This window comes from Stenella coeruleoalba (assembly GCF_951394435.1).
Source record: "Stenella coeruleoalba genome assembly, chromosome: 1".
NCBI classification, from domain to species: Eukaryota; Metazoa; Chordata; class Mammalia; order Artiodactyla; family Delphinidae; genus Stenella; species Stenella coeruleoalba.
This window is the reverse complement of record NC_137169.1, coordinates 67,339,139-67,365,054: the sequence shown is the minus strand read 5'-3', so window position 1 is coordinate 67,365,054 and position 25,916 is coordinate 67,339,139. Positions and strand designations below refer to the sequence as shown.

At 42.5% G+C, this 25,916-nt stretch overlaps 1 protein-coding gene across 3 annotated transcripts in view; it reads right to left on the bottom strand.

Annotated features, from left to right (window-relative positions):
• The window catches only part of AK5 (adenylate kinase 5), a 237,174-nt gene that overhangs the window by 22,964 nt on the left and 188,294 nt on the right, over positions 1 to 25,916 (bottom strand). For all 3 annotated transcript variants that reach the window (XM_079923258.1, XM_079923256.1, XM_079923257.1), the window contains exons 11-12: positions 6,796 to 6,959; positions 4,229 to 4,345 (exon numbers count right to left, since the gene is read on the bottom strand). In XM_079923258.1, the coding sequence (XP_079779384.1) occupies positions 4,229 to 4,345; positions 6,796 to 6,959 (281 nt within the window). The remainder of the gene's footprint in view (positions 1 to 4,228; positions 4,346 to 6,795; positions 6,960 to 25,916) is intronic.

Below are 25,916 nucleotides of genomic sequence, written 5' to 3'. Positions count from 1 at the left end.
GCTTGAATGAAATGTGATTGAAAAATGGGTGACCCTAAAGTAGATAATATTTTATAACCTTTTATTAGCTTAGGAGTCACATTTATGTGTGTTACGTCATTTGATGCTCACAAAACCCTCTAAGTAGGATTTGGCAACTACATTATTTTCTCTGTTTTACAGAGGAGGAATCTGAAGTTGAGTGACATGCCCAGGGTCACACTAATCTATGACCAAGGTGAACATCCAGCTTTTTTGACTCCAGACAGCGTAAGTGATGCGCTTTAAAGACGTCACCGTGGGAGGCTCTACGTGAGTGCAACAGTGCTGTCACTGCTGCAAACAGTTCGGACCCCATAGGCCTAAGTTCAGATATTTGCCTTCAGACCCAGTTTAAAAAGTTCCCAAAGGAGAACAAAGATCATAATTTTGTGGTTGTTTGCACACAGTAGTTGACAAAAAAGATGTTTCTCTTTACCCTACACCTTATTTATCACACTTGGCCATTTGGGGGTTTCAAAGAATATTCTACTACCACTGAGAGCAATTAAAAAAAAAGACATTGAAAAGGATATTTTCCCCAGCACTTCCAAGCAAGTTCGTGACCTTTCCGGACTGTCCCAGAGACCCTGCCAGTACTCTCGGACCTTAAGTTCACGGGCAAGGTCAAGTGTGGGATAATCTGGTGGGGTGCTGCCACCTTGAAGCCTGAACATCAATCAACATTGCTGACTGGCAGCAGTGAGCGCTCATCTCCCTTGTGTGTGTGTGTGTTTTTCTTTTTTTTAAGGTTTTGCCCTCTTGTGTTTTAATGGCGTGTTCACACAACTGCCAATTTCTAATAAGCAGGGAGCCCCTAAAGGGCCCCGACCACCCCTTCCTCTTCTCTGGATCTCCCCTCACCCTCGGCCTTGCAGAGGCCCTAATTCAGAGGTGGTGCAGGAAAGATGCCCTTGTTCCTCAGTTCAAGAGTATCCCCAGGAAACTTATTTACAGCCTGGACACTGGCTGGAAGATCAAAATAAACAAAAATGTAGGACAATCCGCGGAATACTTAATATTGTTAAGATGTCAATACTACAAAAGTGATCTACAGATTTAATGCAATCCCTATCAAAGTTCCAATGACATTTTTTTTGTTGTTGTTGCAGAAATAGAAATATCCACCCTAAAATTCATGTGGAATCTCAAGGGACCCTGAATAGCCAAAGCAACCTTGAAAAAGAACAAAGTTGGAGGGCTCTTACTTCCTGATTTAAAAACTATTACAAAGCTACAGCAATCAAAACAGTGTGGTACTGGCATAAAGTCAGTAACTTAGACCAATGGAATATAATATAGAACCCAAAAATGAACTCTCGGATACACGGTCAAATGATTTTTGAAAAGGGTCCAAGACCACTCAATGGGGAAAAAACAATCTTTTCAATCAGTGGTGTTGGGACAACTGGTGATCTCCATGCAAAGAATAGAGTTGGACCCTTACATTACACTGCTTACAAAAATTAGGTCAAAATGGATTAAAGACCTAAATGTAAGAGTGAAAACTGCAAAATTCTTAAGAGAAAACAGGGGAAAAACTTCATGACACTGGATTTGATAATAATTTCTTGGACATGATACCAAAAGCACAGGAAACAAAAGCAAAAATAGATAAATTGGATTATTTCAAAATTAAAAACTTCTGTGACTCAAAGGACACAATCAAGAGTAAAAAGGCAACCTATGTAATGGGAGAAAATATTAGCAAATCATATATCTGATAGGGGGTTAAAATACAGAACATACCCCAGACTCCTACAATTCAACAACAAAAACCAAATAACGTGGTTAAAAAATGGGCAAAAGACTTGAACAGACATTTCTCCAAAAAAGACATACAAATGGTCAACAAGCACATGAAAAGATGCTCAACATCATTAATCATTAGGGAAATGCAAACCCAAATCACAATGAGATACCACTTCACACCCATTAGGATGGTTACTATCAAAAAACAGACAATAAGTGTTGGTGAGGATGTAGAGAAACTGAAACCATTATGCACTGCTGGCGGGAATGTAAAATGGTGCAGCCACTATGGCTGGCAGTATGTATGCATATGTATTGATTCCTCAAAAAATTAAAAATAGAATTACCATATGATCTAGCAATTTCACTTCTGTGTATATACCCAAAAGAGTTGAAAGCAGGGTCTTGAAGAGCAATCTGTACATGTACATTCATAGCACCATTATTTACAATAGGCAAAAAGTTGAAGTAACCCAAGTGGCCATCAATGAATGAATGGATAAACAAAATATTATTCATCTTTAACAAGGAAGGAAATTTTAACATATGCTACAACATGAATGAACCTTGAGGACATTATGCTAAATGAAATAAGCTAGTGACAAAAGGACAAATCTGTCTGATTCCACTTGTGTGAGGTACGTAGAGTAGTCAATTCATAATGACAGAAAGTGGAACAGTGGTTGTCAGGGGGCGGGGGACAGGGAAATGGGGAGTTGAATAAGTGTAGAGTTTCAGTTTTGCAAATTGAAAAGAGTTCTGGAGATTGGTTGCACAACAATATGAATACACTTAACATGACTGAAGTGTACACTTAAAATCGGTTAAGATGGTAAATTTTATGTTCTGTAAATATACAGAACATGATAAAATATTACCATCATTTTTTAAAAAACTAGAACAATCCTCCCAATTCCATTTTGTAAAAAAGTAGTTGATTATGTAAAAGTCTGAGCTCCTAAAGTGGTTTGTTTGGTGGGAGAAGGCTGTTTAGATTTCTGGTACATGAGTGCCCATCAGGAACCACCTGGAACTGCCACAGTCCCAGGTGCTGCCACACAAAACCATTTCTCCCTGCCTACGCCCATCTTGTTGAAAAAGGCTCCTGAGTTGAGATTCAGAAAGTCAGTCCCGGGGGTTAGGGCCCACCCTTGGCAACTGCGCCAGGGAATTTCTTCTCTGGCTCTGGTTGCAAATAGGAAATGCAAGGTAAGGTGAGCAATTGTCCTTTAAGTATTTAGATACCATCTAAGGAAATTAATTAAAACAGAGACTCAGAAGGAGGTCAAACTAACTCCCAGGGAACACACAAGTACCATTACCCCTAATCAACGTTGCAGTGTTAGAGATGGATGGAGATAGGGCCCCCAAATCTTAGTCCTACCAGTAGTTGTCACTTACCAGTGAGTTGGCACTTACTAGCTGTGGGGCTGTGGGCAAGTCATGTAACCTCTCTGGGCTTAACGCATCACCTTTACCATGAAGAAAATACCTCCTCTCTCTATCTAAAAGGTTATTAAAAATATATCAAATGAAATAACATGTATAAAAATGCTTTTAAAACTAGTCTAAAGAGATCTCTATATAAATATTAATTCTTGTAGGCTCTGGAGTCTTTGTTTAATAAATGGGGACAATTGTTTCCCTCTTCCTTGGACTTTGTAAAATTAGAGATAATGTGTGTAAAGTGTGTAGCCCAGGACTTAGCCCAGAGTAGGCTCAATAAATGATGGAACAATATTTTTTACTTCCTGCTCTTCCCCTGTGAGTGGCCTCCTAGTGAAGAGGGTGGGACATATATCTGATTCTGGGATGGTCATAGGGATACATATATCTGATTCTACCTGTCCAGCAACCTTTCTCCTTGCCTTCTTCTAAGGGCATCCTATTTTTCTTTGGGTAATTCCCTTCCCTTTCTTTTCATGGTTCAGGTGTGGTGCCCATTCTCCCTCCTTTCTTCCCATCCTTGCCCTGGTCCTCCAGGCTGGACCAGGATATTCCTGGATATCCACAGTGATTGGTTCAGTGATGAGCCCAGGACCTGATAATCCAGGATAATGAAACAAAATCCTGGGTGTTTTGCTGGAGAATAGAAACACTTTTCTGTGAGATCACTTAGATGGTAGAATATAAGCCTGTAACAGGAAGAAAATGAGGCCGACGCAAAGAAAGAATATCCAAGAGATGGAGAACGTCAGATCACGGATGAACAAATTTGAATACGTGGATCCAACCAAGTGTGAGCTGCTCTTGGAAGTTTTAGTTACTTGAACCCATAAATCCACCACCAGCATTCCCACCCTCCACCCTTCTTTTGGCATGCATGCTGAGTTTCTGCCATTTGTAATAGAAAGTTTTATTTAATGTAATTGAGGAAGGCATAGACTTCGAATTTATCCCCCAGCCTCGATGATGTCCCCTACTTTTCTTCTGCTATGATCCCCATAACAACACTCACCCTACGTCCGAACTCTTCCCCTTGCTTCACTTCCTGAGGATAGCCATCAATCAGGAAACCCTTGGTGTTTCTGAGGTTGGCCATCATGGCCTCCTTCAGGAGCTCCAGAACGATGCCCTGGAGCAGAGGGAGAGCAGTCAGGACGCGAGCTCTTCCACAGAACAACACTGGAGTCAGCACAGTTCTCCCGAGCCATCCCATCACGGGAGGGAGAGAGATAACAGGAAGATGGTGAGAACAAACTTATGGATACCAAGGAGGGAAGGGGACGGGAGTGGGGTGAATTGGGGGACTGGGATTGACATATATACACTAATATGTATAAAATAGATAACTAATGAGAACCCACTGTATAGCACAGGGAACTCTACTCAACGCTCTGTGGTGACCTAAGTGGGAAGGAAAACTAAAAAAGAGGGGATATATGTATATGTATAACTGATTCACTTTGCTGTACAGCAGAAACTAACACAGCAGTGTAAAGCAACTATACTCTAATAAAAATTAGTTTCAAAAAGATTAACAGCAGGCAGCAATATACTGTATTTCATCAACTCCAAATCTCACCCTCCCCCCATTTTAACGTTTATGGAATTGGTAGGTACCTTACAGTCAGTACTGGGTCATAGTTTAATAGTGTTTTTTTCTTACCGGTATATTTTTATTGGTTATATTTTACTGAGGTGTCTAAAAATAATGACATCTTAGATTAGGTGAAATATAGTGCTATATTTCATACAGTAGCACTCCTTGAATTAGGCCTAATGCCAGTTTAAAACTCGACAAAACACAGTATAAAATGTGCTTCACTGTTGATTTGTTCCAGTAAATATTTTATAAAATTTGACACGCACTGACTTGAGGAGACTTTCAGTAGATATGAAGTAGCACTTTCTAGCAATATCACTGTTAAAAGATTTGGTTTAACTTGCGCTCATGGAAAATAAGGAAGGAGGGATACATGGAAGCTTAGGAATGGATGTAGGAAAATGCCACCAGCTGCCCAAACTGGGGGGAATTCCTTGTGTTCTCTGGGTCCCAGGCATCCTCTGACTTTTGGCAGGGACTTGGGGAGTGCAGCCATCGTAAGGGCGGTCAGAAACTATCCCTAGATAATAACGAATTAAATCTGCATGAAGCTTACCTTCTAGTGAAAAAGACAGATAATAGACGAACAAGTAAATATATAGAAATAATCAGCTAGAGAGAACTACTAGGAGCGAAATTAAAGCAGGACAGAAGAAGCAGAATGTTACAGGTGCTATTTTAGAGGGGGTGCTCAGCAAGGGTCTCTTTGATAAATTGTGATATTTAAGTAGAGATCTGGATGAAGTAAAGGAGCAAACTATATGCATATATGAAGGAAGAGGGCTCTGGCTAAGGAAAAAGCAAGTGCAAAGGCCCTGAGGCAGGAACAGCCTGGCCTGTGGGAGGAAAAATGAGGAAGTGACTGGTTAGCTGAGAGTAAACGTGAGAGTGGTGGGGAAACAGCGTCAGAGAGCAAGCTGGAGTCCAGAGCCACGGGAAGGACTCTGGATTTCATTCTAAGTGTGGTGAGGAGCTGTTGGAAGCTTCTGGGGAAGGGGATAAATGTTTTCAAGAAATCACTCTGGCTGCTGTGAAAAGAGTAAACTGTGTGGGGAAAAGAGTGGGCAGAAGGAGGCCCACTGAGAGTCATCTGCAATGGTCTGTTTCCTTTCATGAGGACCATTCTGGCTTCCAGGTGGGAAACAGACTGTAGCTGGTTGAAGAGGAAGCATAAATCTCTGTTAGCTAATAGGGGCTGCATTGTAGGAGCCCTGACTACAGAGCCTAGTGTGGGACCTAGTCTGGAAGGGATGAATGTTTTTTGATACCAGTGGCATCTAGCTTCTCAGAGATGGACAGTGACTTGAAAACAAACAAAAAAAGGTAAATAAAAGATATATATATATATATTTTTTGCGGTACACGGGCCTCTCACTGTTGTGGCCTCTCCCATTGCGGAGCACAGGCTCCAGACGTGCAGTCTCAGCGGTCATGGCTCACGGGCCCAGCCGCTCCGCGGCATGTGGGATCTTCCCGGACCGAGGCACAAACCCGTGTCCCCTGCATCGGCAGGCGGACTCTCAACCACTGCACCACCAGGGAAGCCCAAAAGGGATATTCTTTACTTCAGCCACACAGGGAAGATACCAAATTTCAAGTTAATGTCATTATACCTCTCAGAACTAGACCAAAATGTTTTTTATTTTCCAGTGGGTTCTAATTCTAAGTTCTGCTGCACCAAGCTCACTTCTGCTTTGAAGATTTTAACTCTAAAGCGGGGACCCATATTAGAAGAAAATATGAAACAAGGTAACATTCAAGGGGCTGGCAGAGCAACAAGACAGAAGGAACCTGGGCCTGGACAACTTGGTCTGGCAGATGGGTCTCTGCTGCTGACCTCCTGCCTACCTCTGGACTGTTACATAAGAAAGAAATGAAATACAGCTATTGTCCTTTTTGGGTTTCTTTGTTTCAGAAGCTTAGATTAATTGCAACACTCCCAAATCTCTCCCCAGCCAGAGAAGGCAGCTGTTGCTTACTGAGGGCACCAGCTCTCCACGTTCCATGATGTTTCCGATCAATTTGCTTCTTTCAGATTCTGATGACAGCTCGTTCCGCAGGAGCTTGCCAGTCGAGAGATGTGTAAATCCATATTTTTCCACCAGCTTTTCACACTGTGTGCCTTTGCCAGAGCCTGGGCCACCTAGAAGAGAAGTCGTGTATCAGACATCCATCCCAAATCTGGTGCCTCATTTTGGGCTATAGTCACCATGGTGAGCAGGCCTCAGTGCTTCATCCACCAGCATGGACTGAACAGTGATGATTTACCGGGAGCATGTCCAGAGCTGTGGATACAGTGGAGAATGGGACACAGACCTTGCCCTCAAAAGCTTATTGTCCATAGACGGCAGATGGTGTTGTAGACAAAACACAGCAGTCACTATAGGTGGTCTAGTGGGGAGGAGTTCCAGCTGTTACAGGGGGCAGAGTAGGGGTCCACAATCCCAATTTGGTACACATGCATGTCAGAGAAGTTTCCTGGGGCACCGAATCCGCTCATGTGCAAAGCACGGACCACAGTGCCTGATACACTGTGAATGTTCAACAAATGCTAGCCAATACTTTTTTTTTTTTTTTGCGGTACGCGGGCCTCTCACTGCTGTGGCCTCTCCCATTGTGGAGCACAGGCTCCGGACGTGCAGGCTCAGCGGCCATGACTCACGGGCCTAGCTGCTCCGCAACATGTGGGATCTTCCCGGATCAGGGCATGAACCCGTGTCCCCTGCATCGGCAGGCAGACTCTCAACCACTGCGCCACCATGGAAGGCCGCTAGCCATTACTTTTAAAATAAATTGTTTTCAAATTTATGGTTACCAAAGCGGCAAGAGGAGGGGGATAAATTAGGAGTTGGGGATTAACATATACACACTACTATATATAAAATAGATAACCAACAAGGACCTACTGTATAGCACAAGGAACTATACTCAATATTTTATAATAACCTATAAGAGAAAAGAATCTGAAAAAGAGAAGATAAATATATAACTGAATCACTGTGCTGTGCACCTGAAGCTAGCACAACATTGTAAATCAACTATATTTCAATAAAAAAATTGTTTTCATTTCCAAACACAAACCTACAGAAGAGTTATGAATACAAAGAACTTTCTGAAACATTTAAGAATCAGCGGCCAACCTGATGCCTCATGGCTACAGAACACTTTAATGTCATTTCTTCCGGACAAGGAACCAAACACATCCTCCTAAATAACTACATCTTCAGACCCCATTCACATTTCGGTGGAATTGTCCCAGTCATCTCAATAATGTCCTCTGAAGCCGATGGATCAAGTTCAGAATCATGTGCTGCCTTTGGTTGTCATGTCCTTTTGGTCTTCTTCCCGAAGGAACGGTTCCTCTGTGTTTCCCTGACACTTCTGAAGATTATAAATAGTTATTTTATAGAATGTCCCTCAATATGAATTTTTCTGTTGTTTTCTAGCTATTATTACTGATGATCTCCCATAGTCCTTTGATGAACATTACATCTTGACTCTTTCCTTGCCCCTCCCTAAGTTCAACTAGTTGCTAAGTTGTAAGCTTTTACATCTTGAAAATAATAATAGCTAACCTTTGCCAAGTGCTTACTGTACTGGTCACTGCTCTAAGCATTTTGTGTATATTAATTTTAAATGATCTTAAGAGAGGCAGACACTGGTATTATTCCCATTTTACAGATGGGGAAGCGGAGGCACTGGGAAGTTAGCTGCCTTAGGTGGCAAGAGCAAGTAAGTAGCAGTCTAGGATTCGAAGCCTGGACTCTGGCTCTCAGAGGTGTTCCCACCTCTCGCGGCTGCTGCGCCCAGATTCACCTCCATGGTTCAGGTCCTTATGCTCTCGGTGTACGGCAGCCATCCTGCCTCTGCGTTGGGCAATGGGTGAGGCTTTGAGGTCCAGCAGACCTGCTAGCAGGATGATGTGCCTGAAAAGCATGTCACCACCCAGCTCAGAGCATTCAGTGGCTTGCCATTCCTCACAGAATGAAATCCCAACTTCTTAGAGTGGCATTTCTAGCTTCTAGAATCTAGTTCCATCCAACCTCTCCAACATTTTTCTTCATTTCTTATCCTCACCCAACATTGTTATGTCCAACTGTAGACTGTTCCTTCCTCAAGACATACTTTTTTAAAAAAACTTTACTTTGAGATAATTGCAGATTCACATTCGTAAGAATAATATAGAGAGATCCCATGTATCCTTTACCAATTTTCCCTTGTGGTGACATCTTGCAAAACTACAGCATAATATCACAACCAGAATATTAGCATTGATGCCATGAAGATATAGAACATGTCCATCACCACAAGAATCCCTCATGTTTTCCTTTTATAGCCACACCCACTTCTCTCCTACACACAACCTCTCCATCCCTAACCTCTGGCAACCACTAAATCTGTCTATAACTATGTCATTCTGAGAAAATTATATAAAAGGAAACATAGACATCAAGATATGCTTTTCCAATGTGCTTTTGCTATTCTCGGGTCCTCAGCCTGGAAGGCTTTTGCTTCCCCCTCTGACTATCAAGGTCCTCTTTATCCCTTAGGCCTGGACCCAGTGCTGTCCCCTTCTGGCATCAGCTTGTCCCCCTCACCTCCCTTGGGGTGAGTGATGTAACCAGGGCTTGGATGCCCTTGGCCTTTTCTTATGCTTGGTCTAGGTCTCCCACTCGACTTTCTGCCCCACAGTGCCTATAGCACAGCCCCTGTACACTGTAGGTGCTTCTTAATGCCTACAGGATTCCCTGTTAAAAGGAAATATTGAACTGAAATGTAAAACACAGTTGAGGTGTTTAGCATAGCAATGAGGATTTACAACTTGTTCTGCAATTTTCCTGGCTGGCCTCTCTTCATATTCAAAACTCCTTTCTCAGAACAATTGGCAAGACCCCTCTTGAGGGGCATTAGTTGTGGTCCCTCATCAGTAGAAGGGCCTCTTACTCCCTCTCCTGCGCCTTGGCAGGAAATCCAGGAAAGGTGCACGTTTTCTGACTTCTGCTGATCCGTACAGCTGCTCTCAGCCCAATGGGGTGGGTTCAGACCCCTCACAGTATTGTCATGGATGGCCTAGATGTAGTAGGAAAACAGCAATTACACAGGCTTGCAAAAACAATGCAGACCATATAGCAGGAGTGGCCGATTGCCAGCTGATGTTACGTTTTCTCCAAGCACTGTGACTCCTGTCTCCTGAGATAATGGAAATGGAGAGTGGAAACAAGCGAAGGCCACTCAGGGGAGAAGGGCTTCCAGATAAAGGAGTAAGGGGAACAAAGGGCTAGGCTCCTGCAGTGGCCGGATTTACCTGGGATGGCTGGAAACCAGTCACATGGGAAAGATATTTTCAGACTTGGCTTACAGGGCAAAAATGCTGCGTTCCAATTATTTTCTTCCTTCAGCAACCTACTAATATGACTATTACAGTTTTTGCTCCTCTAAAATGTTATTTAATAAATCTCAACACAAAGGCAATTAAAAAAGCTTCAGCTCAAATTAACCGCAGCTGTGTGTGAAACAGCAGCCACTGCCCCAGTTAGAAACCTTTCGAGGGAGCGACAGCTGCAAATTCTTAACATTCTTGGGCAAACGGTGCAGGCACAGCGGAATTTTAAGTAATCTACACAATGGTTTGATTCTTCCCAGGGCTCCAAACCCGAGAACAAAGTGATTATTATCACTGCCGTGAAGGCACAAAAACTGCTAGGAGATGTATGAATTTTCATACACTGTCTCTGACATTTCTTTGAGGCCTTCACTTATGACTTTTAAATGAAAAGCACTGGAGCCTTGATATCCTTCTGGGATAATTTGTTACATGGGAAAAACTCTTTCAAGGTGCCACATATCTGAACAAGTGGGCTGTGTTCTCTGGTGACGAGACGGCTGACAGAGATGAGTAGCTGTCACATTTACTGTCATCTCACTGATTTTTCCTGTATCACCACTCAAGGCTCAACCCCTGAACACACCTATACACAATACTGCGTGCTGTGATTCAAAAAGACAGCCTGGGGTAGGAGGTTCCATTTCGAAAGGGTCTGTCAACCTTCAAAAAAAAAAAAAGTGAAAATTCTTTATTCTCAACCAATGTGATTAAAATTGTTTTCCATGTGAGGCCAAAGGTGCTATATTGTGAGAAGTGTAGACACTGGGAACGTCCAGCTCAGTGCATCCCTTCCCTTAACGCTGCACCGAAGGAAGGGGAAGAAGAGCCTGCAGGAGATTTGCGAGCCCAGGGTCCATGGCTGGATTCTCCCTCGCGCATTCTCCTTGGTACCCGGTGTTCTCTGAGGTGGAAGTGAAACAAGGTGCATCACCTGAGCATGCCCGCCTGAGCCACCTTTGCCAGCGTGCTTTTTATCTTCTGGGGCAGCCCTCTCAGGGGACAGCTCCTGGATTCATTAGCTGGGCTCTGCAGGAGAAGACCTGCCTCCTATGTGACTTTGCAGGGTGCCTGGCCTCAGGGCGAAAAGAACAAAACGGCAAAGCTGGTGTGTTAGAGCACATTCTGCACTCAGAAAGAAAGCCCAAGTAAATACTGATGTCAGGTTGATAATTAGCTGGATCCCAAATACAAACAAATGCATGGACGTAAGTTTCTATTACACTTAACAGTGTTTTGAATAGTAATGGTGTAGAGCAGGCTCTAGTGTCCTTGGCTGACATTTTATTGTATCTTGTTAACTGTAGGCTGCAACCTGGAACTAAGCATGAGGCCTGTTAATACTGCTCTTCATTTGACAAACATCTGTTGGGCAGCTACTGGGGTCAGACACTGTGCTAAAAGCTGGGAAGCGAAAGATTCAGAGGCCCTGTCTTCTATCAGAGAACTCACCCTCTAAGGGGAAGCCGACAGGTGAGCCCAGCATCACAGCAGTGTGAGGGGGCTACAAGCCAGGCCTGTCAACACCCCTAGCAGGGGCGCTGGGCTGGACTCCTCGCTCAGGCAGGGGAAAGCATGTGTGATTACCTTTGCTAACACTGGGGAAGTGTGGAAAAGAAGAGCAGAAGGCTGAGCTTGGTATCTTCAGCAAAGTGACTTGGAACATGAAAAGGTCTTGCAGAGAACGGTGGGACAGGGAGCATGGTGTACTGGGAAGGGCACAGGACAGATGGGTCAAGTAATAACCCCTGGCTCTACCACTTACTAGTCCAGTGGTTCTGGGTGAGTCTTAACTTCTCTGAGTCTTAGTTTCCTCATCTGTAAAATGGGGGGAAATAAGAACCAACTCTCTGCCTCATTCTACCTTTGCTCTCCCTCCTCCTCATCTTCCATTCCTGACCAGTCAATAAGCTACTTTGAAAAGTTGAGTCTACATTCGAAAAGTTTCTGAAATCTGTCCCTTTGTCCCAAATCTCCCTTGTCACATCTCTCCGCCAAAAAAAGTTGGTGCTTGATAAATGCTACTTATAACGAGAGGAGGTTACTCATCCCGTTAGCTCTTCCTGAGTTACATCTGCAGGGTGTCATCCAGCATATCAAGGTTGGAATCCAACATAATCCAGGGCTTCCCTGGTGGTGCAGTGGTTGAGTGTCCACCTGCCGATGCAGGGGACACGGGTTCGTGCCCCAGTCCGGGAAGATCCCACATGCCATGGAGCGGCTGGGCCCGTGAGCCATGGCCGCTGACCCTGTGCGTCCGGAGCCTGTGCTCCGCAACGGGAGAGGCCACAACAGTGAGAGGCCCGCGTACCGCAAAAAAAAAACAAACAAAAAAACATAATCCAACAACAAGTATGGGGACTAGCCATCACTCCGAGACGTCCAGACCACTTGCAGGTAATTAAGATATATATTAGTGTGTGTGTTCACACACACACACACACACACACACACACATATTTGACTGTACATTTACAAATATATGTATATGGTTTGGAAAACTCATAAAGTTTATTTTCTCTAAGGCAAAGCAGAGGGGACAGCATTCTACAGGTTCTAACGTCATCAACAAAGCTTTGCAGGCCTTAATTCCCATCCCATCCCAGCCTCACTGTTCTCTAAACCTCTTTAGCACCAATAACCTTCATCACTAACCCACTTTCAGCTCGCCTTTGATCTGGATGAACTTGAGAGTTCATCATTACTTGGGTCTGTTCTCCCACCCTGCTCGCGTCTTCTTCTTCTCCCTGGCTCTTTTCTCTTGACCTCACTTCTTCTCACCTTGTTCTCTGTTCTCACTGTGACCTCATCGAGTAGGTCCATTCCCTTCGGGCTCCACTCACCTTCCTGACCAGCTGGACACCAGGCCCTTTCAAGTAACTGAATCCTTTGCACCCTTAGAATTCTATTGTGCCTGTGATGAGAACCACCAGCCTGCTCTCTGCCCAACCCACCATTTACTTGATTTGCATCTAGTCTGGGTAGCTAAGAATTCCATACGAAGGTCAGAAAACCGAGCCAACTGGGCTTCTATCTAACTTCATAATAGCTTTTAATGCTTCTTGGCAGATAATCTTCTTTTGCTGATACCAAATTCGATGTCCAAGGATGGATTCTAATATATTTCCCCATTGTCCATAAATCCTCAAACATGCTCTTATTCCTCTCACTTTTAACAGGCATTTACATCTTCCTATTATTCACTAAGAAGGTGAAGATTATCTTCTTTCCTCAACATTTTCAAAATATGTGTATCTTCATCCTTTGTCCTCCATCTCTCCTTTCTCTCATTTGGAAGATGCTATACAACTAGTCAGCCTAAGGCTAACTTCTCTGCTTTGGCTCTCATAGCACCTCAGCGTTTTCCTCCATAGCATTTTTCACAGAATATAATTACTATCTATCTGTCTGTCTATCAATCTATCTATCTATCTGTCATCTATTATCTATATATCCATTGTCTATATCTTTCACCTATCTATTATCATCTATCATATCTATCAATTATCTATCATCTATATCTAACCATCATCTATATCTACCTATCATCTACCCATCTACTGTCGCTATCACCTATCCTATCTATCTATCTATCTATCATCTGTAGTTTACTTTAAGTCTGTCTTCCATATTAGACTTTACAGGATATGAGTATGCTTTGCTTACCACAGTGCCCAACATAGTGCCTCAAATACAGTTGTCTACTGTGTTTATAAGTTGTCTACATTATAATAGTGACTGAAATAGTAAATACTTTAATGGTGAATGGATCCTTTCTTCCTGCCTGCTCCAAAAACTTGATCCTCTCTTTCTAGTCCACATTAAATTCATTCCTCTCTGTTGGCACCATCTCTTCTGTAAACAACATGCTTAGCTCTTCCCCATCCAAATGAAAATATTTCCACCGTTGTCTGTATCCTCTAGTTATCTTTACATTCTTTCGCTTTTTTCCAGTAGCCTGAAACTGCCCATTTCCGTTTCCTCCTCTTTTATTGACTCCTTAGCCTCTTGCAAGCTACCTCCTACCCTCATCACTCTCTGAAATTGATCTTTAAAGTTCGACAGTGATTGCATAATTGTCATCTTATTCAATGACCTTCTTCTAGTCTTTACTGTCTTTGACCCTTTAGTAGCATTTAACCCCACTGATAAACATCTTAAAATTCTCTTTTCCCTTGATTTCCAGACACACAATTTGCCCATTTTCTCTCCCTTCCTTTGCCAGACAGAAACTCACAGAGAGTACAAACTGCTTTATTTATGTTGGTCTCCCCACAGAACCTTGCGAAGTATCACAGGCAATTGTTGAATAGAGTCAATGTCTAGGAGGCTTATGGCCCCACAAGGGTGACAACTGTATTCCTTTTCCCATTAAAGGAACCCTGGACCAAAGGAATCGAGTTCTAGGTTCACACCCCGGACCTTTATCTGGTGAGATGACTTTAATGGAGTCACTTCTCCTCTCTGAGCTTCAACCTCTTCAATTACAAAATAGAGATGATCAAAATGCCTATTGGTTGTGAGGACAAAATGTGATAACGCACATAAATTGCTTGGAACGGTAGCTGGCACGGTGACATACTCAATAAGCATCATGTTGATTGTCTGTAAAATGAGGCAGCCTGTGTTAGTGCTGCCTAGAGGTCCTCCCAGCTCTAACATTCTGTGCTTTCACAAAGATTAGATACATCATTTCATATTGTGGTACTATTTTAACATCTTTAAAGACAGCCTTCACAGTCACAGCCTGTGAAGGTATCAAATCTTCTGTAAATCAAACTGTCCTATTTTTAGATAGTCCTCAGTGTTGTTTAAAAATCTATCAGATTTCTACCTCTTGAAATATTTCTGTCTGAATGAAAATGGGCTTCAAGATCGGGTTCAGGGTTTTGTAACTGAATGATTCCTTTAAGAGAAAAGCTATTCTGCCATCACATCATGAAATGACTGTGCCCTAGGAATGATCCTCAACCACTGTGGGCCCATGAGTCACTTTAAATATCCTGTATCTTGGATGAGCTGTGTCACCATGCAGAGTTTCAGCAGGGTTACTGGGAATTGGCTCTCTCTGACCAGAAACAGTTATGAAAAATAGATCTTTATCCTCAAAGACAGTACCTCTATTCGTTCTGAAATGCACTGCTGCTTCAGGTTATTTGCTGAATAGGATGAAGAATACCAGTGATGGGGTCAGCTGAAGGTTATGTGGAAGAATTTCACACGGGACTGGGAACTTCCTGATAGCAGGGACTGTGCCTTATTTATTGGTACATGGTGTATAGTAGGCACGCAATAGTTATCAGATCAATCAATGAATAAATGACTGAATGAATGGATGGTGAATGATCTGGGAGCTTCAGGGAGGTAGCCTCCTAACATTGGGAGTTAGGAGACCTTGGTTCTAGACCATTCCTGGTTTGAACTAGCTGAGAGATCTTGGGAGAGTCACTCTGCCTCCTCAGATGCTATAGCTTCCTTGTCTGTAAATCAGAGTCTGGATTAAATTAGTGTTTTCCTGTGCTATTTTATATTACATTTCCTAAATATTCCAGCTTCTCTTCAATAGTGCTTCTCCCCGAGGAAATATTACTCATCCCCACCTTTTGAACTTAAAAGTCCCCAAGTGACTTGCTTTGGCCAATGAACTGGGGGCAGAGGTGGATGTGTGTCATATTTAGCAGAGGTTCTTATAGCCAATGCATGGTTTTCTGTGTCTCTTTTCTCTTTGCCATGAAACTAGTAATATTTTGGATAGTAGGGGCTCTATCAGAATGGTTACCAGAGTGCAGCCCAGTCAACTGTTGACAAGCATGTAGCATTAGTCCAGAAAAAGAAGACGAGGCGGAGGTGGAGGAGGAAGAAGAAAAAGAAGAAACATCTTTGTTGTTCTACATCACAGAGATTTTTAGTTATGCTTCTTACTACAGCATAACTTAGCTTCTTCTGACTGATACGTTCCCAAACTTGACTGTGCATCAGAATCACCTGGGGAGGTTGAAAAATTGCTGAATCAGCAGATCTCTGAACCTCTGGGGTTGAGGCCTTGGAATTTATAGTTTTAGAAAGTTCCCCAGGGAAAGTATACAGATATTGGCAATTGACTTTGAAATATGTAAGGAAAAAGAGATGTATTGATGGATGGATAAAGGGGTGGATAGAGGGAAAGATACGTGATAAAAGAGTTATTGTAAATGTTAATGGCAGAATCTAGGCAGTGGGTTTACGAGTGTTCACTGTAAAATTCTTTCAGCTTTGCTGAATATTTGAAATATTTTCAAAATAAAAAAAGATCTTAAAAAAAATTTCCTCAGGTGATTCTGATGGTTAGCTTGATTTGAACTTCTAGACGAGATAATCTAAGGAAGGCCATTTGCTGCGAATGCCCCAGTGGTCACTGCAGGGAGTCTGTAGTGTTGATCTTTCTTTTAATATTTACAATGTAATAAGTCTTAGATAATGATTCTTTCTGAGATGATGATTCTATCATGAGTGAACACTTGCTATAATGGTTAATGAGAATCCGTATTGCCTTATCAAAAGCAAGGCTATCCTTTCTGTTGCAGATGAGGGAACTTTTTGTTTTCTCAGCATCGAGCTGGAGGTAACGGGAGGGGGACTATGGACGATTTTATACCAACAGAGTGGGTCAGAGACAAGTTCGAGGGGTCATTGCAGACCATTCAGATAAAGGTATCCGGTTCACAGTGCTTTTGGCTTGATATTTGACCCTAATAAGTATCTATCTATATGTTTTATTTGTAATAATTCATTTAATGCTTACAACTATGTGAAGTAGGTGCTCTATTATACAGATGAAAAAACTATGCCCAAGAGCCAACTGTACCTTGGTAACCACTAAGCTCTATAGCCTCTCATATGTAAGGTCATTCTGGAAATCAGACCAACTTGCTGTGCAGAAAAGCACTGTACAGTCTTCAGTCAATCAGAATGGTCACTGGGAGATGGGTTTTCATCGTGGACCCCTAGGGTTGCCCGCTGAAATATGGGCTGTCCAGTAGATATTGCATGAAACATACTTATACTAAACACTGTCACTGCTTATCTAAAATCCCAATTTAATTGTGTCTCATATTTTTATTTGTTAAACCTGTCAAATCTATCAGGCCCCACCAGTTATTAGCTTAGAGACTTTTGGGAGACATGATTTTACCTCTGTTCTGACAACTGTAATGGTTTGTGATTCTGCGACTCATTCAGCTAATACCATCACAGCCATAGCGAGACATGTGAAACATCTAATTAAGACAAGACGCTGAAACTGGTTTCCATGACTCTAGCTCTTACGTAGACAGATGACAAGGAAGGTTCAGGTCTTGGGGGAGAGGAAATCACAGGCACCATGATGGTGATTCCTAAACATTTACACCCCATGATGCTCCTACAGCTCATAGCACCCCAACCCCATCTCACCCCAACAGGGACAGAGACAAGATTTCCAAACTGCTCACAAGTAAATACCACTAAAAACCCTGTCCTCTGTTTCTTCACCCGGAGATCTCCAGGGTCTATTCCAGACACAACTCAACAAACTTACAGACTGGAGCCTTCTAATAGGTGCTCCATCAGGCTCTGCTTGTTTGGGTCTCTGAATTCTTGGCCTTCATTCTTCTAAAGTACTCATCCTCTTCCAAATTCTTAAACTTATCAAGCCACCTTTTCCCCTGTTTTGTAGACCCTTCACACTATGATCTTAGGCACACATTAAATGACTATAATAGGCAATTTATAATCCAACTTCTCCTCTCTATTTTTTCCCTTCTTTTATTTTTTTTAATTTTTTTTTTCTTTGCGGTACGCAGGCCTCTCACTGCTGTGGCCTCTCCCGCTGCGGAGCACAGGCTCCGGACACACAGGCTCAGCGACCATGGCTCACGGGCCCAGCTGCTCCACGGCATGTGGGATCCTCCTGGACCGGGGCATGAACCCGTGTCCCCTGCGTCGGCAGGCAGACTCTCAACCACTGCGCCACCAGGGTTGGCGCCACCTCCCTTCTTTTACATAAAATAATTTTTCTTGACTGTACAAGAAATATATGCTCCTTATTGAATATTTAGACAACTTGAAAAAGTGAAAAGAAGAAAAATCTCCCATGGTCTCACTCCCCAGATGTAACTGCCAAAAATACATTTTGTTTTGTTTCTTTGCAGCTTTTTTTTTCTACATATGGTTTTCTGGTTTGGTTTTTGTTGGGAATCTGTCCGCTTTGATATTTCTTCTCTTTGGGCTTTTGTATTCTCATATGAAAATGAGCTTGTTGGACTAGATAAATTCCAAGGTCATTTCCAACACTACCATTCTATGTTTTTGTCTTTGTTAGGGAACTTGGAGAATATTTGTGCTTGCGGTCTATTTTTGTACTGTAAAAGGAAGTGAGGATATTTAAGATGGTTAGGGACATTTGCAGTGAATGTTAGTTGGATTCCATCTGGGGTTTTGTGTTCAATTTTGGGCCATACCATGGAAACTGGAAGTCTTATGCACTGTGATGAGAATATAAAATTGGTGTAAACTTTCTAAAGGGCAACTTGGTAATATAAGTCAAAAGTTTTAAAAGTTTTCAGGTCAATGGATTTATCCTAAGGGGGGAAAATCATGTTTTAGTTACATAGATACTCACAGCATTTTTAATGAAAGCAAAAAATTTAGTAAAAATGCATGACAATAGGAATAAACTCAATAAATTATAATATAGCAATACAAAGGAAAAGTATGTGGTCATTAAAATGACGCATTGAGGAACGTACAGTGGAGAAAGGACAGCCTCTTCAATAAGTGGTGCTGGGAAAACTGGACAGGTACATGTAAAAGTATGAGATTAGATCAATTCCTAACACCATACACAAAAATAAGCTCAAAATGGATTAAAGACCTAAATGTAAGGCCAGAAACTGTCAAACTCTTAGAGGAAAACATAGGCAGAACACTCTATGACATAAATCACAGCAAGATCCTTTTTGACCCACCTCCTAGAGAAATGGAAATAAAAACTAAAATAAACAAATGGGACCTAATGAAACTTCAAAGCTTTTGCACAGCAAAGGAAACCATAAACAAGACAAAAAGACAACCCTCAGAATGGGAGAAAATATTTGCAAATGAAGCAACTGACAAAGGATTAATCTCCAAAATTTACAAGCAGCTCATGCAGCTCAATAACAAAAAAAAAAACAACCCAATCCAAAAATGGGCAGAAGACCTAAATAGACATTTCTCCAAAGAAGACATACAGATGGTCAGGAAGCACATGAAAGAATGCTCAACATCATTAATCATTAGAGAAATGCAAATCAAAACTACAATGAGATATCATCTCACACCGGTCCGAATGGCCATCATCAAAAAATCTAGAAACAATAAATGCTGGAGAGGGTGTGGAGAAAAGGGAACACTCTTGCACTGCTGGTGGGAATGTGAATACAGCCACTATGGAGAACAGTATGGAGGTTCCTTAAAAAACTACAAATAGAACTACCATATGACCCAGCAATCCCACTACTGGGCATATACCCTGAGAAAACCAAAATTCAAAAAGAGTCATGTACCAAAATGTTCATTGCAGCTCTATTTACAATAGCCAGGAGATGGAAACAACCTAAGTGTCCATCATCGGATGAACGGATAAAGAAGATGTGGCACATATATGCAATGGAATATTACTCAGCCACAAAAAGAAATGAAATTGAGCTATTTGTAATGAGGTGGATGGACCTAGAGTCTGTCATACAGAGTGAAGTAAGTCAGAAAGAGAAAGACAAATACTGTATGCTAACATATATATATGGAATTTAAGAAAAAAAAATGTCATGAAGAACCTAGGGGTAAGACAGGAATAAAGACACAGACCTACTAGAGAATGGACTTGAGAATAGGGGGAGGGGGAAGGGTAAGCTGTGACAAAGTGAGAGAGAGGCATGGACATATATACACTACCAAACGTAAAATAGATAGCTAGTGGGACGCAGCCGCATAGCACAGGGAGATCAGCTCGGTGCTTGGTGACCACCTAGAGGGGTGGGATACGGAGGGTGGGAGGGAGGGAGATGCAAGAGGGAAGAGATATGCGAACATATGTATATGTATAACTGATTCACTTTGTTATAAAGCAGAAACTAGCACACCATTGTAAAGCAATTATACTCCAATAAAGATGTAAAAAAAATGATGCATTGAAAGAAGACAGATAAAACTGAATACATACAGTGTGATTCCATTTACATAAAGTTCAAAAATATCTATGGCATTTTTTGCAGGGGGCAGTGAATAGAAGAGGGCACAGGGACGCTTCTGGGATTTTTGTGGTTATGCTTTTTTTTTTAACATCTTTATTGGAGTATAATTGCTTTACAATGGTGTGTTAGTTTCTGCTTTATAACAAAGTGAATCAGCTATACATATACATACATCCCATCTCCTCCCTCTTGTGTTTCCCTCCCACTCTCCCTATCCCACCCCTCTAGGTGGTCACAAAGCACCAAGCTGATCTCCCTGTGCTATGCGGCTGCTTCCCACTAGCTATCTATTTTATATCTGGTCGTATATATGAGTCCATGCCACTCTCTCACTTCGTCCCAGCTTACCCTTCCCTCTCCCTGTGTCCTCAAGTCCATTCTCTACATCTGTGTCTTTATTCCTGTCCTACCCCTAGGTTCTTCAGAACCATGGATTCTGGTTATGTTTAATCTCTTGATCTGCGTGTTGGTAAGATGCGTGCGTCCACTTAGTGAAAATCCATCAAGCTAAACACTTATGATACAAGTGCTTTTCTGTTTTGTTTCAGTTCAGTTACAAAAAAACCTTTAAAAAATTAAATCATTTATTCAGTTTTACAGTCTTGGAAAGATGCCCATGATATCTTGTTAAGTATAAGAAGTAGGTTTCAAAGTTGCATGCTCTCATTTTGATGAAAAACATATACTTAAAATATATATACATAGAAAAAAATCTAAGAGGAATGTAAGTCAAAATCTTAATACTATTCACTCCCAGGCTTTGGGATTTTGGGTGATTTGTTGTTGTTGTTGATACATGTTTTCTAGAAAGAAGATGTAATATTTTGTAAAAAGAAAAAGCCTTAAACAAAAATTCTGGAGAAATTTTGGTTACATGTGTTCAAGAGACCTGATGGGGTGAAAAATGATGAAATTAGAATTTATGCATTCATTCCATAAGTTAATATGGAGAATCCACACGAGCAATACAGTATTTCAGTATTGAGGACACAAGGATAAGACAGTGCCCAACTGTCAAGGAGCTTACAGCCTACAGAATAACAGAAGAAGCTGGGTGTTCTTAATCAGATGAAAACATGACTCATAGGGAAGTTATACATGTCTTCAAATATTTGAATGGCTACAATGATGGAGAGGAAGCTGATTTGTTCCGTGCTGCTCTACAGGGCGGGATTAAACAAAACAGCGGAAGTTTTGACAGAGCAGGTTTTGACTAGATCTTAGGAAGACCTTCTTAAAGACAGGAGTTGTGCAACAGAAAGAGACCCTCTCACCTGCAGGGAGACCAAGCACATGCAGCCAGTTCTCTCCACTGGGGCCCAAGGATAGTCCCCTCCAGTGATGTTGTGCAGTGTTGGAGTTAACATTTTAATTTAGGGCGCTTCCTTCTTCGGAGAGGACTTGAAAACAAGGGCTCTAACCAGTTGTTTTTGTTCAGTCTGAGATACTGGAGATGCAAACCTTTTCTTTCTTTCTTTCTTTTTTAAAAAAAAATATCTATTTATTTTATTTTATTTTTGGCTGCGTCGGGTCTTAGTTGCGGTGTCTGGGCTCTTAGTTGTGGCACGCGGGCTCCAGAGTGTGCGGGCTCAGTAGTTGCGGCATGCAGGCTCAGTAGTTGTGGAGTGCGGGCTCTCTAGTTGTGCGGGGGCTCGAGGGAGTGGGCTCTGTAGTTGTGGCATGCGGGCTTAGTTGTCTCGTGGCATGTGGGATCTTTTCCCCGACCAGGGATTGAACCCACGTCCCCTGCATTGGAAGGCAGACTCTTAACCACTGGACCACCAGGGAAGTCCCACAAACCTTTTCCAAGTTTGCATCCTCCTACCCCTATTTTCCCTGAGAACATAAAAAAAAAAAAATCCTGTAAAACTAGAAGGTAAATATGAGAGGTATATGGGCAGATTCATCAAGGGAAGTTTTTCCCTCCTGGTGCTTCCTCGCCTGTTTACCAGCCCTGGACTGGTCCTTGGTTAACATCTCTTTGATCACATCATTCCTCAGCATCCAGGGCTTCTGTGATTTGGCCATTTCTTTTCTGTTCCTGGGCCAGGAGGGGCATACTCCTACCACCGTGATTGGTTCCTTACTTAAAATTTCCCTTCTTGGAGCCCCCCATCTCCCCAACCCTCTCCCAAACTTAGGGGACCCCACCCATTCGCTGAGGCTCCCCTTGGTTCTCAGCTTCTCCAAAAAGGGGCTCCCGACCATTCAGCCATCGTGCTTTCTTCATCCCCTCATCCCTGCTAACACTCACTGAATAGCTCCTTTGTCTACCTGTCCTGTATTGGTTCTAAAGTTTTCATAAGCATTAATCCTTGCTTCATCAAATAGATTATAAGCTCCTTGAGGGGTGATGACATTAAAAATTTAAAAAATTCTCCCTTATATTTACTGTAGTGATGATGCATAGTTCAGCTTTTTCTTGCTCTCCTATCTTTAATGACAATTTAGCAACATATGAACTCCAGGCCATACTCCCTCCTCTGAAGGATGGTGACACTTGGAAATCAGTACAACCAATGGAATGATTTGCTAGCTCTCTGTTTTGTATTTTGTATGCTTCCTGGCATCTACGCTAGCTACACAGTGGTGACTGGAACTTGATTCTGATACAGAAGCCATATGCTACCTTACCCAGCAAAAGCCATATTTGTTTTTGTCTTTGTTTGGTGAGAAGGGGCCAGGAAGACTTCGTGAAGAGTCCATATTGCTCTTTCAAGACCCATCCAGAGGAAGAATCTCTTAGTTATAGCTGGTTCTTAAAAATGGCCAAGCCTTATAGTTTTACTTAAAACCTCTGCTCTTATAATTATGACTCCAAATGGTTATTAGAAGACAGGTTAATACTGTTATTTCTGACACCATGTCTTTATTTACCACAGCTGAGCATGGGGAACGTGGGGATAATAACTTAATCTTAGCTCATCATCATCTTGCTTTCTCATTCATTCATTCATTCTAAAGACTTATATTGAACACCTACTAAGTGCCAGGTTTCTCACTGCTTAACATTCTCTTCCATTCTCAACAATAGATGTTGGAATGAGGGGCAGCCTGGGGGCTTGCCCCCCCAAGACCAAGCTGAGGACTTCCAAGAAAAACACAACTGTGCTCTGCATATTGCTCTGCCCATGCCAGCTTCCCACGTGTTTACTCCAGGAGTTAGTCTAAGCAGAGAAATATATAATTGGACCAAATATGTTCCTTCCCCTTTAAACTAAGGTCATTGGGGAAGTGTGTGGTGCGAACATGGTGATCAGCTTTCTGGTAGAAGATGTTCCTCGAGGAGTGGTAGGACCATCAGGAGTGCCCCAGAAAATATGGGAAGAAAATATCAACTGGGTCACAGGAACCTGTCACGTTAAAGCAAAATAGCCGCATTCGCTTACGAGGAAAGAGTCCTTCGTTGCCTTGACCACCTGATGGTTTAAATATATTTCATTTACAGCTAAAAAGGGACTTCCCTGGTGATGCAGTGGATAAGAATCCATCTGCCAATGTAGGGAACACGGGTTCGATCCCTGGTCCGGGAAGATCCCACGTGCAGCAGAGCAACTAAGCCCGTGCGCCACAACTACTGAGCCTGCGCTCTAGAGCCCGTGCACCACAACTACTGAGCCCACAAGCCACAACTACTGAAGCCCGCGTACCTAGATCCTGTGCTCTGCAACAAGAGAAGGCACCGCAGTGAGAAGCCCGTGCACTGAAATGAAGAGTAGCCCCTGCTCGCTGCAACTAGAGAAAGCCCGCGTGCAGCAACAAGGACCCAATGCAGCCAAAAATAAATAAATAAACAAATGAACATGTTTTTACAGCTAAAAAGGTGCTCTGAGACTCTCGGTCCTAGAGCTTGGAGCAAAATGAGAGGGAAATACTTTGGGAATGTTACATATAGGAAGGCCAAAGGCCAAAACAGTCACTGCCCCCTTAATCACTGGCTTGTTATTCTGCTTCGTTCCTCAAGGCTAAATATGATCTCCCAGAGTAAAAACTTGTTGTGTTGTTGTAAACAACTTCAGGAATGTGTCCACAAGAGGAAATGGCAGCCAATAGGCAGGCCTAAGCCAAAGGTCTAAGAGATACTTTCTCACCTCAACTCACCCTGATCCTAGCCAACCACACTTATTCTAGGTAACACCCCATTTAACAATCAATCCCTTAGGGAGTGTTTAATTTGAATGAACGACATCAGAAGCAGATACAGGAATTTAACCAATCTCTTAACATCTGTCATGGCTGCTGATGGGTTCCAATTGTAGGTTCCAATTAACTTCTGATTCCATCTTCGTCCCCCTTTTATCAAGATATTCTCTTTCTTATTGGTTGTCTCCCCTAACTCAATATACCGTAGTTCTACTGATGGCTACTGCTTGTTGAGTGTTTACTAGGAGCACTGTGACATGTGTTAACTCATTTCATCTCACGTCAACCCTATGACCTTGGTACTATCATTGCTTCCACATCACAGATGAGGAAACTGAGGAAGAGTGAGTGTAAGGATGTTGCCCAAGGTCACACAGCTAGGACATGGGAAAGCTGGGATTTGAACTCAAGTGGTTCATACTCTTAACTAGACTCTGTACTGTCTCTCTATTTATACAAATGTGCTTGACTCTCTTATTTAAGAACTATTTCACTCTGGAGCTTCCTTTTCCTTTAGATACTGCCCTAAGTCTTTTCTTTCTCTTAGAATTGAGTACATCTTCATTCCCTTACCTCTTAATCACCCCAAACCCACTGGCTTTCCTTTCTCGTTTGCCACTGGAATTGCTCTTACCAAAGTTACCAATAGCTCTTTGGTTGCTAAACCCAACAGACACTTTTCATTACATTTTATTTAAACTTCCCTGGATGAAAACTCTCTCCTCCCTTGCCTTCTATGACACTATTTGCTCCTGTTTTCTTCTTTCCTCTCTTTCCTCCTTCGGCTCTGGCATGGGTGTTTCCAAGCCTCCAGATCTCAGCTTTCCTCTAGCCTCCCTCTACCCAAGCTCACTGGGTGATCTCTCCCACATACATGTCCTCACCTACCATTGATATCCTGGTGAATGCTACATCTCTGTCTATAGCCAGAACTTGTATTCTGGGTACCAGATCTCAAAAACCTCTTGTTGAATGGACATTATCTCTGAAAGTCCCAGAAGCATCTCAGTCTTGAAATGTTTAGAACTGAACTCTTTATGGCTCCCCAAAATCCACTTCTACCCCACATTCCTTATCTCCTTGAATGGCACCTCTGTCCACCCGGTGGTCTAAACCAGCCACTTCTGAGTCATGCTAATTCTTCTCATTCACCTGTACACACAATGGATTTTTTTTTTTTTTTTTTTGCAGTACGTGGGCCTCTCACTGTTGTGGCCTCTCCCATTGCGGAGCACAGGCTCCGGACGCGCAGGCTCAGCAGCCATGGCTCACGGGCCCAGCCGCTTCGCGGCATGTGGGATCTTCCCGGACTGAGGCACCAATC